This window comes from Trichomycterus rosablanca, chromosome 13 (assembly GCF_030014385.1).
Source record: "Trichomycterus rosablanca isolate fTriRos1 chromosome 13, fTriRos1.hap1, whole genome shotgun sequence".
NCBI lineage: Eukaryota > Metazoa > Chordata > Actinopteri > Siluriformes > Trichomycteridae > Trichomycterus > Trichomycterus rosablanca.
In genome coordinates, this window is record NC_086000.1 from 10,613,012 (window position 1) to 10,633,565 (window position 20,554).

Genomic DNA, 20,554 nt, shown 5'->3' on the forward strand with positions numbered 1-20,554 from the left:
GTCCACGGATGTCTGCCCCAAAGCGGGGAACCAGGCACGGGTAGTGCTGACTCCAGATCAACTCCCCCTTTCGGCCTGTACATTGACTTAATAACTCCGGTCGGTCTGTGTGAGGGAACGCCTGCTGTCCAAACACTGCCAGCGCCCCCACAGGCTAACTACTGCAAGATCTGGCAACCTCCAGCTGCCAAGTGATGTCCAGATGCAGCAAAACCAATAGTGTCCATATATTCTGTGAGCATCCTTTTGTTCAGTCTGTCGTGTCTATTTGTATGTATGTATGTATGTATGTATGTATGTATGTATGTATGCAGCAGTGGTGGGCTAGAGTAAATTCCAACCTTTAATTAAAGTGAAAAAAAATATTTTAATAAAAATAATATATTAATAAATAATAAATATTTTTAACAAAACCATGTGGCACATTTATTGGCAACCCCATAAATTCTTGAAAACAAAATGTTTACTTAAAATTATTTTATACATTTAAAATGTATTTTAATTTCTTAAATTGCATTGATTAATAATCTTATCTAATACCACATTTTATGTAGTGTAATAAAACAATGTAGAATTCACTTTGTTTTGTATTATTTATTTAAATGTATTTTATCTTACAATTCATAGTAGCAATGCAGGCAAATTATTTTCACAACAGTGTATAGGTAGCACATAATCAATTCAAATATGGTTCTAAAATAAATAAATAAAAAAGAAATGCACAAATGCACAAAAAATACCTTGAGTTGATGAACTAAAATACATTAATGTATCTGTATTTTAAAAAACTAGTCTTACACCATGAAACAAGATGAAAATGACATCAATGCAGGTTATATTTTTAACACTGGTAAACATATTATGATAATGTATAACATTTTGTTTAGTTAGTTATTACTTTTGCACTTAGCACAGTATAATGCTTTTACATAATGTATACATGAACAAGGTGAATTATAGAACACCTACACACCTACACAAACTATTTAGCCAAAAATTATGTGGATGTCCCTCCTAAGTCTTAAGTTCAGGTGTTTCATCCTCACCTATTGCTAAGCGGTGTATAGAATGTATGCTATTGAAGATATATGCTTACAGTTTTGTAGCAACAGTTTGGGGAAGACCCTTCCTTGTTACAACATGGCTATGTCACTCTGCAGAAAACGAGCTCTATAAAGCCATGGCTTAATGAGTTCAGGCTGGGGGAATTCCAGTGACCTGCCCAAAACCCTGACCGTACCCCCATTAAACATATTTGTGATGAATTGTACTGAAGTGCAAGCCAGGCTTTATTGTACAAAATTAGTACCTGGCCTCAACAAAGCTCTATTGATTAACTGGGCACAAATTTCCATTGCTACTCTGTAATATCCTTGGAAAAGCCTTTTTAAAATGTTGGAAGCTGTTATAGCCTTAAACTGGTCTCCTTACTAATGTCCAAGGTTTTGGAACTAAATGTCCAGCTAGCTCATACATCAGATATTCACATACATTTGGTTATATCATGTAGATAGCTAACACATTTTAACAGTTCTCCAACAAAATAACATGCATAACAAACTTCCATGTCTGTGCTGGAGCTGTTGTTTTGCCACACTAAAGTATTGTCAAGCCTTGAGTTTGGTCTGTAGGCCTGTAGATGGATAAACTCCCTGCTGCATCAACAGTGATCCAAAACTTGGACTGACATTTTATGGCTCATATTGGCAAGCAGTTGTCCAGTAGTAGTAAATTATAGCGACTGAAAGATGCTTCATTGCTCATCCAAGGGTTTTTTGATTGATTCGTCCCAGTGAGTACAAAGTAGTTGAGGAAAAAGTACTCGACAGATGGTAAAAGGACAGCTTGATTTTGACTGGAGTCAAAGCTTTTAAAATGTCTTATTGAAAACATAAAAAATACATAAATTTTAATATGGACCAGATAACAACCACAAACAAAAGACCAATATCAGTATTGTCGAAGGACCAGTCGAAATTAAAGTGTGCTGTGATTTGCTAAGCACAAGCACTAGTAATTTTTGGTACTGTGTAAGGTTAAAGCAGGGGTGCGGTTCCCTTTTTGGCCACTGACCCCATTTTAGGTGGCCAAAATTTCCACAAGACTATCAGAACCCCACTCACCTTGTGGGCTATTCCTCCAGTGCAGTAATGTAAATAAAGCTAGAATGTTAATTAAGTGATTTTCTAATTTAAGAATTAAAAGTTACATTACAACTGTTCATGTAGCTGTTAGTTTCAGAACAAGAGCTCTGAATTATATAAACTGTCTGTGCTAATGAAATTATCCTTGTAGATGTCCGTATTTATATAATTTTGTATTCTTTGTCACCCCAATGGCCCAAAGTTTCCTTACCCAATTCTGCAGACTATATTTGTTTTTCAATGTCCCTTGAGCTGTCATCTATATCATGCTCTTAACACCTTTTCATTGTACCAAGGCATAATCTCCAGAGAGTGACCATAAGGCTTCATTATGACAGGCTTGGGACATGAATGTTTTTTCCTGACTCAACCCTCCTATTTGGATTTGGATTTAGGACCGGAGTTGAGAGCGCACTGACAAGTGAACTTTCCAGTGGCTAGGCTGTTTCGGCCACCCTCCTGGACAATAGTCAATAGTCAATCATGTCAATGCAGACGCCCGGCCGGCCGATAGCACCACTGAAATTCAAAATGGAATGAAAAATGAGAAAACTGGTGAATAAACAGTATGCTATCGTTACATTATGTGTACGTTAGTGTATGATGCAGTATGAACGATTCTCTGATATTTAATCACTTCTACATATGAGTAAACATGAGTCTGTGTTACCCTACAATAAACTGGCACCCTATCCAGGGTGTTTTTCTGAATTACGTTCAGTGTTTTTTCAGTGGCACTGGAGTCATTGCGAGACTGACTAGGATGAAGAAGCTAGTGAAGGAAGGAACACGTGAATGTCCTCTTAACTAGGTTTATTTGAGTGTGTCTCCATCTAGTGAGAGGAAGTATAATCGCATTATTAGCACATACATACGGTCTACTGTGTGTTGGATACTGTATACAGATTTTCAGTGATGAGTTTGTGGACACCCATTTATTTTTTGTTAGTGCATTAGATAATTATTAGGCAAACAAAACTTAAACTCCAACAACATGTGTATGTAATGGTCAAGACAACACATGACACAAACCTGTAATATATATGGAGAAAATTTCTTGGAGGATTTGGCAGAGCAAAATGCCTTTTTAACGTTTTTGACTGGCCTGTGGCTACGCAGCCCTGTACACAGACAGGTTCAGTGAATCATATGTTCTGACCAATAGCCATTCTGTTGGTCCATACTAACTTTTGGACAACACCCTTCTGTTGGGCCAAAGCTTTCTTGTCTTCTGTCATCAGTGACTCTTGATTGCCAACAACCTGTCTGAGTGCATTCTAAATGTGTATTCTAATGCATCACAAACCTGTTATTTATGTATATTGATTTTGTGCAGTGGCGTAACTAGGAGCTCATGGGCCCCAGTGCAAAAAAAAATTTGGGGCCCCCTCAACAAATTTCATATATATATATATATATATATATATATATATATATATATATATATATATACAGTGTATCACAAAAGTGAGTACACCCCTCACATTTCTGCAAATATTTCATTATATCTTTTCATGGGACAACACTATAGACATGAAACTTGGATATAACTTAGAGTAGTCAGTGTACAACTTGTATAGCAGTGTAGATTTACTGTCTTCTGAAAATAACTCAACACACAGCTATTAATGTCTATATAGCTGGCAACATAAGTGAGTACACCCCACAGTGAACATGTCCAAATTGTGCCCAAATGTGTCGTTGTCCCTCCATGGTGTCATGTGTCAAGGTCCCAGGTGTAAATGGGGAGCAGGGCTGTTAAATTTGGTGTTTTGGGTACAATTCTCTCATACTGGCCACTGGATATTCAACTCTCTGAGGATGTGAGAAATAGAATTGTTGCTCTCCACAAAGATGGCCTGGGCTATAAGAAGATTGCTAACACCCTGAAACTGAGCTACAGCATGGTGGCCAAGGTCATACAGCGGTTTTCCAGGACAGGTTCCACTCGGAACAGGCTTCGCCAGGGTCGACCAAAGAAGTTGAGTCCACGTGTTCGGCGTCATATCCAGAGGTTGGCTTTAAAAAATAGACACATGAGTGCTGCCAGCATTGCTGCAGAGGTTGAAGACGTGGGAGGTCAGCCTGTCAGTGCTCAGACCATACGCCGCACACTGCATCAACTCGGTCTGCATGGTCGTCATCCCAGAAGGAAGCTGACGCACAAGAAAGCCCGCAAACAGTTTGCTGAAGACAAGCAGTCCAAGAACATGGATTACTGGAATGCCCTGTGGTCTGACGAGACCAAGATAAACTTGTTTGGCTCAGATGGTGTCCAGCATGTGTGGCGGCGCCCTGGTGAGAAGTACCAAGACAACTGTATCTTGCCTACAGTCAAGCATGGTGGTGGTAGCATCATGGTCTTGGGCTGCAAGAGTGTTGCTGGCACTGGGGAGCTGCAGTTCATTGAGGGAAACATGAATTCCAACATGTACTGTGACATTCTGAAACAGAGCATGATCCCCTCCCTTCGAAAACTGGGCCTCATGGCAGTTTTCCAACAGGATAACGACCCCAAACACAACCTCCAAGATGACAACTGCCTTGCTGAGGAAGCTGAAGGTAAAGGTGATGGACTAAACCCAATTGAGCACCTGTGGCGCATCCTCAAGTGGAAGGTGGAGGAGTTCAAGGTGTCTAACATCCACCAGCTCCGTGATGTCATCATGGAGGAGTGGAAGAGGATTCCAGTAACAACCTGTGCAGCTCTGGTGAATTCCATGCCCAGGAGGGTTAAGGCAGTGCTGGATAATAATGGTGGTCACACAAAATATTGACACTTTGGGCACAATTTGGACATGTTCACTGTGGGGTGTACTCACTTATGTTGCCAGCCATTTAGACATTAATGGCTGTGTGTTGAGTTATTTTCAGAAGACAGTAAATCTACACTGCTATACAAGCTGTACACTGACTACTCTAAGTTATATCCAAGTTTCATGTCTATAGTGTTGTCCCATGAAAAGATATAATGAAATATTTGCAGAAATGTGAGGGGTGTACTCACTTTTGTGATACACTGTATATATATATATACTGTATATATACAGTATATATATATATACATACTGTATATATATATATATATATATATATATATATATATATATATATATATATATATATATATATATATATGTGTGTGTGTGTGTGGTTTACGCCCCTGATTTTGTGTTATTACTGCACTGGCAAAAAAAATCTGTTTTGCTCTGGCAAACCACATGGGGCCATCATTCCAATGCACATTAGACGGGAAAAGACATAACCTGTGTTGATAATGAACGTTTTTACTGCACACGATTCGGATTAAGCATTCAGATTAATGGTAGTTATTAACAAGCTGTTGTAACAAGCTGGTGTAACTAACTAATTACCAGAAAAAAGGAGACGGTTGTTCATGTTAGTTTATTTTAGTTCTGATATTCAGTAAGCAACTAGTACACATATTTACAGGCTTTGAACAATTTATGATTAAAGTAAGTTAATAAAGTATAATTCAAAACCACACATTAAAACATCACAAGCACACCATCACCAACATTATGTAGGGTTGCCAGACGTTTCAACTAAGATATACCCAATGTAGTATACTACATTTGTCTTATTATTCTTTTATATAATTGATATTAAACATTGATATTGATAATGAAAACATTGAAAACAAAAATACATGATGGATACATTCCCCTTAGTATTCCTAAATATAATAATCTTACTAATAATCAAATTAAAGGAACAAAACAACAGAAAGTGTCTTTATAATGTACTACAAAACAGCTTGACTGAAACAGTACTGAAATCACAAATACCTATTTTCCCAAAAGATATTACCTTAATTGGTGATTTAATAATAGGAGTGAAGTACACATTATATTGCAAGTGTGTCATTTGAACCTTTAAAGTCATTTAATTTCCACCTCTTGCCATTTTCACCCAAATTCCTAGTCAGCTGAGCTTGCACACTAATTTACACTAGGCAATATTTTTCCTTACAGATACAAGTAAGGTGGATCTATCTACAGAACATGATAAAACGTTTGATTACAGCATTGTCCGGCCTGCCTAAAACAATAGCTTAAAAATACAGGTTCAGGTTGCACTCTTTCTTTTGTTGTCAGTCCTGTTATAGACGCCTTGCCTTTCTCAAACCCTAACATGAAAGACTTTCATGTGGTATAAAGACAAATCAGTGAACAGATTGTGCTCCTTGAATTGCTTAGATGTGTCCTTCAGTACATTAAAGGTTTATACACTTAATATGTCTTTGAACTTATTTGATTTTTCCTAATAAAATCATAATTTATTGTACAAAACGAGTGTAAATGAATATATAAGTTATAAAATGAATGCATAAAAGTTTAATATATTAAAAGTTTAAAAGTAAATGAAATGTTTCCCTGTAACGATTATAGGGAGCTAATAGGAACAAACAGGGCAAATCAAATCGAAACTATAACAAGGCTAAGGAAAATGTTAAGGCTAAATGTTAAGGCTAAATCCAAACTACGTAAATCCAAAAACAAAGGCAAATCTAAACCAACATGACAGAATACAAGGCAAAAGCAAACGAGGGCAAACGGACAGAATTAAATCTAAGTAGAGTCAAGAAAACCAAACCAACAGAACAGAGTCACTACCAAAATAGTCTCCAAAGACTGTTCCCCAGCTCCCCTCTTAAATGTCCTCAGATGAGGGGCAGCTGGGGCTAATTAACAGAGGGGACCAATCAAAAAAGGGGCATTGGCTGGCGACTGAGAGCTCTTAGAGAGAGGGGTGTGGCACATAGGAGCACAGAGGGCCTGGATTCGTGACATTCCCTGTGCTCTTGCATAAACTAAAAGTGCTCTCCAGCATAAAAAATGCAGACTTATGTTGCATCACTTTGAGTTTGCCTGCATGTAAAAACGGATATTTCTTTATTTTCATAGTATTTCCGAATGTACTCTGCAATTTTGTTTACATCATTCTGTTCTTTTTTCCAAACCAAAATGTAACATTTTGGAGCAAAGTGACAAATCAAAATGCCATAGCTGGAAACTAAAATAGCCAATGCTTTGTAAAATCCCTTAAACTTGTCATCTTCTTTTATGAAGACATTAATAAAAACAATCCACACTACCAAGTAGATGAACATGCTTATCTTAATAAAGCTGGCATTCTTGTACAGGTCTGGCAGTTGCTTTCCTTTGTATGCAAATGCAAAGCTAATTATGCAGAGAAGAGCATTGTACACTAGTGTAGCAATAAAGTACCCTACACCCCCTTCACTACACTCAACATATGTTTTTACTTGCATTACAGGTGGATTTTGCACCAACCAACGTGTACACAAGGCCACCTGCACGCTAGTACCAGTCATCAACACGATAGCAGGTCGGTTGATCCACTTCAGCCAATTACCAAGCTTTGTTTTAAAACTGAAGCCTATATATATTTGTAGCAGGTTTGCTAGGATACTGGACACACACACAGTGAAGGACAGATTGAAAAGTGGCATTCCAGTCATGCATAAGACATTGGAAGGCTTACCTAGGAAAAAATAAACACTAGTGAAACATCCCAGGAGGGAAACAAGCGTTGGAACACACAGACAACCACCTGTGGCTTTCACTACAGGAGTGTTGACGTACTTTATGAGCAAGATAGCAACAGTTAAGGTAATAAGCAAGCCTATAGTGGTGAATACGCCCAGGGTAATGCTCCTGCTGTCCGTCCATTTCAAGAAGTCACAATCATTAGAGTTGTTGCATTTCTCACATTTGGTTCCTGCAAAATGTATTAAAGTGTATTAGTTTTCATTAGTGTTTAAATGTCATTTTTTAAGTATGCAGCCTCTGCAGCCGTTTCAAACTATGGACAGATGGTGAGAATTCACCATGGACAGAGCACAGGGCATTAATTAATCACAAATCTACTCATCTAGGGAACATTTCAAAAAGACAATCCACTACATTCAGTAGCTTGTGTCCTTCTGCATAGCCATTTTGTCCGGCAGAGGGGGCATGGATGTGCAGATGATTTTATATATAATGGTTTTACCCTCTCACACTTGCCAACTCCTCCTAAAATTGTAATACGGGCTGCTCAGTCTAGACCGGGTTATCTGCTGGTGTACATTGCCAGCCCATTTCATCTTCTTGGGAACTCATCCAGTGTCACAGCGTTTTGAGCTCTAAAACAGAACCGCCCTGGAAGACCGGATTGCCCCAGGGGCAGCTTGACGTAAGGTTTCTGGAGCAGACCTCACCCGTAAATATACATAATGCACGGGGTGCATCAGTTGGTGTAGTGGGATGTTCTGGTACTTGTTTTTTCTATTAATTTGGCCAACCCAATTATTTGTGCATGTCCCTGTTTTTTTTTTTTTTTTTTAACAGATTTTTGTTTTATTATTCATCACACAAAACAATACATACAAACTTCCAACATGTATGAGATGCATTCATAATCACAAAAGAGAAAAAACAAAAGTAGTAAAAAAAAAAAATTTAAGAGAAGAGGTAGTTACAGTTCTTGCATTTCAAGCATTATTGGTAACCATTTTTTGTTAAACGTATCTGATCTTAGCTGTAATCTTGCTGTAATTTTCTCCATAATAAAAACCTTTTTAACCATATCTTTCCATTGTACAGTGTTGGGTGGTTGAGGTTTTAACCAACACACTGTTATCGCTTTCTTTGCTACCAGAAGCAAAATTCTCAATAAATATATCAAGTCCCCGTCTGTCACGTTATCAGGTGGTATACCTAGTATATACAGTGCAGGGTCTAATGTAAATCTGATTCCTAAAATTTGATTAATCTCTTTTTGAACCCTTTTCCAAAATTCTAATAATTTAGGGCAGTCCCAAAATGTATGGGTCAAGTCCCCCACCTGTCCACAGTTCCTCCAACATAGCTCAGATGTATTACTATTAGGGCTGTCAAACGATTAAAAATTTAATCACGATTAATCTCAGAATTTCATATAGTTAATCGCGATTAATCGCATTTAAAAAAAAATCTGTGTAAATGTTATAGAAAACAAGGATTTTTAAGTGAAATGTTACAATTAAAATGGTGAACACATTTTATGCTAAATGTACTTATGTTAAAAACTGCTGGGACAAGAGAAAACTGTAAGGGAGTTTTATTCACTCACATACTAGGCAGTAATACTATCCAGCAGAGACCCTTGACTTCGTATAAATGTCAGACTGTAGGTTAAAATTTCTCCATCAGCAAACATTGTGAGTGTGTTTTGACCCTTTGGGGCTTCCATAGTGCATGGAATAGCATGCTTGGCTAACGGTATGACTCTAGCTGTTTGATATTCGGTACCGTAACAGAAGAAGTAATAAAGTGTTCAGCTCCTGACAACTTGTGAATATACCGTGTATTTATTTCTTTATTAAGCAAGTGCATCACTACAATGCTTGGTTACATTATGTTAACAAACCGCAAATGAAACAAACGGTGGCAAGTCCGACGTTAAAACGTTGGTGCACGGTCAAGTCTCAACATGAACTACGGATGACTCGCAGGGCCAAAAAGAATTTGCGTTAACGGCACTATTTTTTTAAATCGCGTTAAATTGAGATTGCGTTAATGCGTTATTATCGCGTTAACTTCGACAGCCCTAATTACTATATTTTGATGTAACAAAAGGTGTATTGAAGTATCTCATTTTTATTTTCCAGTCAAATTCCCTCCATGTTGAACTATTAGTTAGTTCATGGCCTGCTATGAATGTTTCTTCCCATTCGTCATCTGTTACTATAATATTTGCCTCCAACTCCCATTTTTCTTTAACCTCTATATTATTATCTTCAGAGTCCGCCTGCTTTATACAGGTTAGATATTATGCCTTTTTTAGTCTCTTCGTCTGCATATGTCATTAATAATTCCTCTATTTTTGATGGTTCTTGGCAAATATTCTCCCATTCCCTATGTTTTTGGAGGTAATGTCTTACTTGGAGGTATATATAAATGTTGTGTTGGTAGTTAAAATTCTTGTCTAAGTTGTTCATATGACTTCATGTTTTGCCCACTGAACAGCTGTGCAATGTATATTAACCCATTGTTTGCCCACATTTTGTAGCCTGCATCCATATTAGATGGTACAAAATCTGGGTTTATTGCTATTTTAGTGGCTCTACAAATGGAATTGGATAATTTTAACTTCTTTCCCACCACTGTCCATAGTTTCATTGTTCCCCTGATCCATTAATGTCCTATTTTTAACTTTCTCTGTGTTCTTTCTGTTAAAAATGGAAGTGACTCCAATGGTACCACTTGGCATGACCTTTGCTCCATTCCCACCCATATTGCATCTGTCTCTTTAGTTACTCACATGATTACAGCTCTCAATTGTGCAGTCCAGTAGTAATTTTTTAAATTAGGTAGATTTAACCCTCCTTTTTCTTTTGGATATATTTGGATATATTTAATTCTAGCTTTCTTATTTTGCCATACAAATTTTGATATATATTTATTTAATACTTTAAAGGTAGAGCTAGGATCCAGAATAGGCAGTGACTGGAACATGTCCCTGTTTTTGTTAGTGACTTTTGTAGCCACAGTATAGTTCTACCTTGATTAAACACCTTGTACTTGTGTTCATTTTATTCTTGCCGGTGACAGGGTCCACCTCATGATACAGTAGCAAGGTGCTACTCTCCCAGTTGTAGCTTTTGAAAGGTGAGCAGCCCAGAAAATCAAATCAATGTAGACGTTGGGAGAATATATCAAACTCCAAAACAGTGACCAGTGACCAGCGGTATATATTTGCCATTGATGCTCCTTTACCTATCAATCTACACTTAATCCCCCATAGTGGCAACATATTTTTTTTCAGTAATTTAATTTTGACTGGACGTAGTTTGGAAAGCCACAAAACTGAGTCTTTAAGTGTTCACAATTTACAGTGTATTACCAGAACAAAAAGCCATGAAGTCAAACTGTCTGTGGATCTTTGCACTGGCAAGGCAGAAACTAGTGCAAAGATATAAAACAATACCTAGGGATTCAATAATACTGAAATAGAGGAAGTTTGGCACAATCTAAAACCGTAAATTAGGCATGCAAGCATATTTACATGAAGGTCCTTAGTCAGAAAGGGAAGGAAGAACCCAAAATTCACTCTAATGGAGGTCAAAAAGTCATGTGCAGAGATGGGAGGACTTGATGGATAGACAATCATCATTCAGCACTCCATAAAGGAGAGGCCACTTGGAATTTGCTAAACAGCATGTAATAAACTCTGTAAATGACTCTGGCAACACAAACTGCTGAGCCAAAATAGAACTCATAACAGTTAATAAACAGGAACTGCCTTTTACATGTCCAACAACATTCTTATGGTGAAACCTGGTGGCAGCATCATGCTTCGAGGGTATTTCTCAGTAGCAGGCACAGGGAGAATTAAGAGTCAGTTAAATGCAGCTAAATACAAGAACATGCATTAAAAATGTCTACTTGATTGTAAAACACGTGGAACAAACGTAGTAACAAGTAACAATTTTAAGTGTGCAGGTGGATCTTTTTGTTCAGCAGCTCAACAGTGTCATACAGTGCTTGTTAATGGGGCACAAGACAGGTCTGGAATACCAGCAGGCCAATCTAACACCAGCATTTACTCAATATAAAGCCAAATTGTTGTAACATATGCGGAAATTGACTTTTGATTTTTGATAATAAACACCTAATTGTTTTATTATTATTCAGAGTATTCAACAACTATTTTATTTGTAAAAATGACATGAAACCACTAATATGTTCTTAGAACTAATGTAGGTTTTAAACTCACCCCTGGAGAAATATCCTGGTTCACAAGGTTTACATGCACTGCAGCATGAGCCATTTGGAAATAATTCAAATCCTGGTTCACAGGACTTAAAGCATCGAAATTGTGTTACCTGAGAAAACATTAACAAGTCATTTTATTTTATTTAATGAACTCAAATGTGCTCTTTAACATCAACAATTATTTACTGACTTAGTTCATCAAGCTTACCGTTGCATTATCTTTAAACATATAAAGCTTACGTGTCTTAATAGTGGAAATACTTTCTTTGTTCCATTCCAGAATGTCATATCCAATATCTAGATCCCCATATTCACTGAATGTTTTGTTATTCATTGGTAATGTTAAGTTTTTGATTATGTCTGTGAGCTAAAAAGCAGAAAAAACATATCTTAAAATCAATGAGCTTTAGTCCTGTCATGTGTTAGTGATTTTAAAACATTTCGATTTTTTTCTGGTTACTTTGCACACCTGAATGTTATGAACACCTGTTTTTTTTTTAAATATATATATATATATATATATATATATATATATATATATATATATATATATATATATATATATATATATATATATATATATATATATATATATATATATATTTGTAGCAACAGTAGACACCAGGATGTTAGTTAATATTGGATTAAAATAATAAATCTCATGAATATTCTCATTTACAGTATATTGAGTCTCTTCGGAATGTGGTATCATGTGCTGCCTTTTGAGCTTCACCTTACAGCTTCTATTTAAATGATGTTTAGATTTAACAGGTCTTGCAGTAATCATGCCTGGATGTAGCTAGTAAAATTGAACCCAATTGCTAGATGAATTTGGTTAACTGGTTAATGTAGCCATTACTTTTTTGGTACTGTTTTCATTAAAACAATTTACTTACTTTCCCATCTTAAAGGCTAAGGTTTGTAATTTTGTTTTGTTTTGCAAAGAGATCTCAAGAGAGATTTATTAACAAAACCAGAGCAATTATCCTAACCTAAAGACTTAAGGATAAAAAGAGCTGTTATATAGGGTATATAAGGTAAAAATATATAAGGTTGCATTTTGATATACATTTTTCTTACCAGCCTTGGTGAAAAATCGGTGTTGGTACTCTTAAGCAAGCTTTGAAGAGCATGAGAGATAAACTTTACTGCCAAGTACACAGTGTAAGGTTCATATGAATCATATTTGTCGATGAAGTCCATTAAACACTTTTGACTAACACAGTTCTGCCCATCATTTACTGGCATTGTAGCAGAAGTATCATTTAACAGTTTAAGAAAACCTTCACTCATTCTGGTTTGGTTTATGATTTGTTTCACATATGTTACAAAGTCAGACATCATATTTCTTTTGCAGGTTATACCCAGAATCCTCCCAGGAATATAGGGTAAGTTCAGCATAGTATTTGAAGTCGACCATGCGTCAGATCCTATCCATGTCCTATTTATACCAAGTGTAATTGTTTTATTTAAAATCATTTGTGCATTTTCGGCATTTGTGAATAGCACAATGGCTTCAGCACGTGAATTCTGAAGGAGGTTTCCAAGCTTATCGACATCCTTTGAGGGATCACTTATGATTTCTTTGAACTCCACACACATGTCATGTTCTTTTAAAAAATCACTAAGACTCTCAGCACCATACTTTCCATATTCATCATTACTACCAATTATGCCAACAGGCACAAAATTGAGCTCCTTTATCAGGTTAGCAATATCTTTTGCCTGGTGCATGTCATTTGGAACAGTGCGGAAAAAAGATGGAAATTTGTCTCTGCTCTTCAGAAGTTCACTTGTTGATGCATAACTGATCTGAAATTAAAATTTACATTACATTAAGATACACAGGAATGAATCAATGTTTTGAAATGCTTACTTTTAAATTACTAATTAAATTACTACAAACCTAATTTCCAGAAAAGTTGGAATAAAAATTGAAATAATAAAAACATTTCCTTATTATAGTGAACCTTTCATTAACTGACCAATGTACACATCTTGAGTAAATATAAAGAAGTTTTCAGACCTCAGATGTTACTGCATGAGAAACCGTATTGCTACTATGATCCAAAAATTGTCAGTTACATAAAGCTTTAAGAGTATGATGGATAATGATGGGTTTTGTAATTAAGACTCAGTCTGATATGTACCATCAAATGATTAAAATCACAAAACTGATTGACAAACATGTCATTACAAGTGTTTGTAAATTGTTTACCTGAAAATAATATAATAATGAAAGCAAAAGTAGCTTTGCAGTAATATGTTATAAAACATGTTATATATTCTCTTACCTGTGGCATGCGTGTTAGTGCAAGCAGACGAGCCACAGCAACTGAAATTTCAGAACTTCTTTCCCCTATAACAGCCTTGATTGTACTATTAGTATAACTGCTATTAAATGCATAACAACTTTCTTTGTTAAGTGTCTGTCCTTCCAAGAGCTTTAAAGTAGCAGTTAGGGCCGTGGAAACATCTGAACAGGTGTCGTACATCACATATCCAATTTTTACTCCGGATTCAAGAAGAGAGGAATTATTTATCTCCTCAATGGCATAAACCATTGCTTGACTGTAAAGTAATACATCTGTGTTGTAGCTTTTCCTACAGAAGAAAATTGATGATGATGCATTTACAATGATCTTCGTGCATGACTGTAATCTTATTGCACACCAGGTAATGTGAATAATTAAACTAAGCAACAAGCAAAACTACAAGCTTGAGCAAAATAGCAAAATAATTGCTTTAACTAGTTAGTTTTATGATGCCAAATCACAAATAAAACACGTTACTCACAAATCACATAACTTTGAAGTATGGTTTGTGTTATGTATGGGGAAAAGTCCTGCAATAACAACATCCCCAGGAACATAAACACTTTGTAGGTCCTCCTCTGCATTGCAAAGCTGATAGAAAAAACAAATAAAGAAAGTGAGTTTCATCATTCTAACCGTGAACATCATCATCCATTGGTTTGCACACTAGATAGTACTGCTGAAGAGAGAGCTTTTATTGTAAACAGCAAGGAGATGTAACTTTGCATGTGAATATCAGTTTGCATAGATGACTATCAAAACAAATGTCTTTCCTCCAACATGTATCAACAGAAAATATCTTTTTATAAACAGTAACATGTAAACATTTGTTAACCTGTAATAATTACCTGGATTTCTGTACTAATAGCTATTTTAGGCTAAAAACAATTTTGTCTAACGTAATGACATGCAAGCACTTGTGCTGTCTGTTACTATTAAATATATTTATTATTAATCTTAAGTAAAGAATGGTATTTGATAAGCAATGCCAGTATTTAATTTATTCATGTTTTCCAAGCTTACTGGGTCCCTAATCATAATGCTTGTCATTTGTTGTTGTTAATGTCAATTTTATCTGCTTCAGAAGTGCACGTTGCGATTTTTGGCACATACCTCTAACAACAAGAACAATGGTACTGAATCTCTCTTTTGTTTGTTAATTTAACGTCATGTTTTACACTTTGGTTACATTCATGACAGGAACGGTAGTTACTCATTACACACAAGGTTTATCAGTTCACAAGGTTATATCTAACACAGTTTTGGTCAATTGAGTGTCTCCAATTCACCTCACTTGCATGTCCTTGGACTGTGGGAGGAAACCGGAGCACCCGGAGGAAACCCACACGGACACAGGGAGAACAAAAAAACTACACACAGAAAGGGCCCAGACCACCACACCTGGGGATCGAACACAGGACCTTCTTGCTGTGAGGCGACAGTGCTACCGTGCCACCCAAATCTCTTTTTTAAAACAGTTTTAATACAACATATCTAATTGTGGATTGATGGCCAGTCCAGCCTTTGAAATGCTTTACCTTGTGCATCTCTACAATTCTTCTTACAAATGTTGATAGCTCAGTACATTGTTCACTTTAATATATCCTCTTTGAAAAGGAGAAATAAAATATAAAGGAAATAACTGATGTGGAAGAATAGAAGAGGAAGTTGTAGGACAGAATGACTATGCTGGTGCTCTAACCAAATGCAAAATAAGCTATGTCTAAAAGCCATTGAATTATCCACCTCAAATATTTGAATCTTTACTAGAATACTTGGAATTACCAGGTAAAAACTGCAACAGCTTTTAAAGGTTTTAAAATGGTTCTATAAATGTTTTGAAAAAAATAGAGCTAGAACATGGTAAGACATAAAAAAGGGTAATCAACTACACATATTTGTAGATATATTGTAGATATTGTCAAATTGCTGATTTTATGATGGATTGATAAACTAGCTTTCTTGCACCCGATATTTGATGTTTGATTATATGGGGCAAGATACTGAGCATTCTGCACCAAAAAAGTATTTTTTTCTTTATAACAGGCCAGAAACTTTGATTCTGTAAATCTGATTCTTCAACACCCTCAAAAAAGGTGGGACAGAGGAATGTTTACCACTGTTACGTGGGCGGCACGGTGGCTAAGTGGGTAGCACTGTCGCCCCACAGCAAGAAGGTCCTGGGTTCGATCCCCAGGTGGGGCGGTCCGGGTCCTTTCTGTGTGGAGTTTGCATGTTCTCCCCGTGTCTGCGTGGGTTTACTTCGGGTGCTCCGGTTTCCTCCCACAGTCCAAAGACATGCAAGTGAGGTGAATTGGAGATACAAAATTGTCCATGACTGTGTTCGATATAACCTTGTGAACTGATGAACCTTGAGTAATAAGTAACTACCGTTTCTGTCACGAATGTAACCAAAGTGTAAAACATGACGTTAAAATCCTAATAACAAACAAACATACCACTGTTACGTCATACATTTACTAATAATTACACAAGTAATGGTTTGGAAACTGAGAATGCTCATTTCTGCAGTCTACAAATGGAATTTTTGTTCATTCTTGCTTGACACAAGATTTAACAGTCCACTTCTTTTTACTTGCATGAGGCGAAAAGATTAGGGATCACACAGTGATCAGTATTGTGTATGAAAAATCACACAACAATTTCAATTATTCCCGCCATCAACAAGCCAGCAAAGGCCTGAACTGGAGCCATGATGAGGAATCCCTTTGGTCATCCCACCCAGCTATTTTTGAATTACAAATCATAATCAGCATAACAATTTGAGTGAGAGGTTGATCCTGAGTTTCAGAATTTCTTAGTATTTGGTATGGTCATCGTTATAATAGGGGAAGAATGGCTGCATATGAATGAGCTATTGAAATTAAAAACAGCATATGATTAGTATCTGAAATCCACCAGCTTAAAGTTGTCTGTGCATGAGCTTCAATGAAAAGGATGACTCATGAAAATCTGACCTATTGTACAAATGGTCAATTTCACAAATGTGGGCGGCATGGTGGGTAGCACTGTCGCCTCACAGCGAGAAGGTCCTGGGTTTGATTTCCAGATGGAGTGATATGGGTTCTTTTTGTGTGGAGTTTTATGTTCTCCCCATGTCCACATGGTTTTTTTTTTGTGCTCTCTAGTTTACTTCCACAGTCCAAAGACATGCAGTCCTTACATGCACCTTTTGACCAGTGAATTGCACCCACTGCAACCCTGATTGGATAAAGTGGTGGTAAACAAGACAATGAACAAATAAGTTATTTTTACAATGTGCCTACTTGCTTTTCTGTAGTGCTAAATACTAAAACATTTTTTAAAGATTTTTTTTTAATTTATTTATTTATGCTGATTGTATAATTTGTTAAATAAAACATTGTTTAGCGAGAGACAAGAGCCAAAAACATGTGACCTGGCCACCCACCGTTATCTTGGTTTTGTATGATGTAATTGTTCTAATGAATTCTGTCTACATCCTGGTGCCAGGTGTGAACTTCCATGGAAAGGATAAAACTGTTTATGAAAATGAAAGAACAGTTATTATGAAAAATTGACTTTTTAGTGGTTTTAAAATAAATATTTAGAAATATATGGTATGATGTCACATTCAATGTCACAGTGTTTTAGTGTATTGCGCTTTAATAATATATAAAATAAACATAATTTTATTATTCCATTAAAAACCTAGCAAAATTATTTTTATGTTTTAAAATTAAATTCAATTTTGTGTATAGATTTTACATTTACTTCCTTAAACAAAACAAGCTCAGAATCTGATGCCCTCTGCTGTTTTTTCTAAAATGTCTACACTCTCTTTAAAATTCATTTAACTTTAATTTAATGTAACTCTTTAATATTGTTTAAATTAAATAAAAATAAAATATCTCAAGCTAACCTTTGTAACTTTAACTCTTTAATATTGTTTAAATTAAATTAAAATAAAATCTCTCAAGCTAACCTTTGTAAAATAGATTATTTGGCTAAATATCGTTGTGTGAAATGGTCTGTGTGCTGCAGGTCAGCAGCTGCTCTCTGCTCTCTAATGCTGACACACATGAGCACAGTCTGTCATCAGGCTGAGGCCTGGAAGGAGCTTCAGCCACCGATATCTGATTAATAAACTGTCTAATAATGGTACATTACACTATATTGATCTCCACTTTTCAGAAAGACTTTTCACTTCACTTAATAATATGCCATTTTGTTTGTACTGTTCCACCAAGTGTTGCAACATTTTCAATAAATATAATTTATTTATTTATTTATTTGTATTCCAAAGTGCAAAACTATCTGGTGGTGCAAGTAAGAAATGGTTCACTATTGTGAGGCATCATGTAATATTCCTCCTAATCCACAAACAAACAGAAATAAAGCAAAAGATTCACAAACAAAAATGCCAAAATGTGCAGCATGTATTTAAATAAATGTATTGTGAAAAAAGATACAGCCCTCCATTATTGCATTTTTGTCAAACTACATAATAAGATGAATAATCAAAACAAATTGCACAAAATGAACTGCATAAAAACAAAATTATAAAACACATTTTAAGCAACAAAGTTATCCAGCACCTATATGACCTTTGTCGAAATAAATTGTTTTCACTGATCAACTTTTATTTTATGATTTAACTTTGTAAATATGAACACATTTAGATTTTGATTCCACATTTTATATTTTCTCCACAGAAACAACAATGACCAGAAGTAGATCAGGATATGGTAGTGGAAAGCAGCTTCAGTCTCAAACACTGTTTAACTGGCTCATGATTTAATAGAAACACTGACCACAAAAGTGATTTTGGATAGATATCCACTGCCATCGGCAGCTTCTCTCAGAATATATTTATAAGTGACTCATACTTTTTCTTTTACTGTAAATTATGTTGTTAGAAAGTTTTGTTTAAACTCTTCTCCACCGTAAACCGGCTGGTAAACCCTGCCTCATGCATCTTGCCTGAATTTCTCTAGTCCTCTAAGTGTAATATGTCACAGTGCCAAATAGCTCTACTAACAACAGAACCAGCAAGTCAAATAAATTGGTCTGGAAACACTTTTTATGTAATTTCATATGTAATTTCATCACTAAAGCCTGTGCACTCAATCCATTACCTAATCATTCCTTCAAACAGGTTTTAAGCTCACCATCTGCAGACTATCTGCAAGGGTGGCAGTGTTTCTGATTTTCTAAACTGTGTAGTTTGTGAACTGTTCACGTGCTGTTGTGGTGAAAGTGTATTGTGAGTGGACAAACCCCTGACATGATTGCAGTTATTTAATTGTATGAGGTTTTGGCCACTTTAACCTTCTTGTCATCCATTTGTAAGCCCTGTGCACTTAAAATATACACTGTCAAGTCATATTATTATGACCACCAGCTAATATCCAAAATAACCGCCATGTGCAGCACAGACAGCAGCTAGACGAGCTGGGATTGACTCAGTAAGGTCCTGCTAGGTTGTCACAGGTATCTGAAGCCATGCTGGCTGCAGTGTATTCCACAGCTGTTAGAGGGTGCGTGGGGGAGGATCCATTGAGCAAACACAATGTTTGAGGTGGTCCCACAGATGCTCAATTGGCTTCACATTCGGGAATTCGAGGGCCAGGGTAGTGTTGAACATTTATAGCTGTGTGACATGTTGCATTGTCTTGCTGAAAGATCCCATCCGTCCCAGGGAGGACGATCAGCATTTATGGATGTACGTGATCTGCAAGGATGGATTCATACTTAAATCGGTTGAGAGTGCCTACCACATGGATGCATGGGCCCAGATAATGCCACAAAAACATTCCCCAGACCATATTGCTGCCACCACCAGCTTGTGTTCCTGCAGCAGTGGTTGAAGGGTGTTTGTTCTCTGATGTTTCTCGCCTGACACACCAACGTCTATCCGTTCGATGAAGCAGAAAACGTGACCCATCGGACAATCATAAGAAGTCCAACACTGAGTTTGATACAATGTTCCTTACAGTGTATGCTCCATTTGGTTATCTCTTATCTCCTCAAATTCCCAGAATATGGAGGGGTTGTGATTCCCTAACCAAGGGTATCCAAACACTACAGGGTTTTGGGGAAACTGTAATTAAAAACGTATCTGTTTATGGTGTAATATTGTCGTTTTAACTGGGAGTGGAAAGGTATGTTCCTTTAGCTTACCATCCCCAAGGTGATGCCTTCTATCCAGGGCCTGGATGCTACTTTTTTGAAGAACACAGGAGGAAAAGAATCTGGAGTTGTAGGGCTAGCAGCTTATCAGAAAAATTGCCTGACAATACAGAGTCAATTAATGCTGAAAAAAATACTG

The 20,554-nt window shown here is 36.5% G+C and overlaps 1 protein-coding gene across 1 annotated transcript; it reads right to left on the reverse strand.

Annotated features, from left to right (window-relative positions):
• Positions 1–7,011: 7,011 nt before the first annotated feature.
• Positions 7,012–15,791, reverse strand: LOC134325664 (G-protein coupled receptor family C group 6 member A-like). The gene is made up of 6 exons (XM_063007909.1): positions 15,783–15,791; positions 14,726–14,835; positions 14,224–14,533; positions 13,010–13,741; positions 12,170–12,296; positions 7,012–7,910 (listed from the first exon to the last, which is right to left on the reverse strand). The coding sequence occupies exons 1-6, from the start codon at positions 15,789–15,791 to the stop codon at positions 7,012–7,014; spliced, it is 2,187 nt and encodes a 728-aa protein (XP_062863979.1).
• Between the last annotated feature and the right edge of the window lie 4,763 nt (positions 15,792–20,554).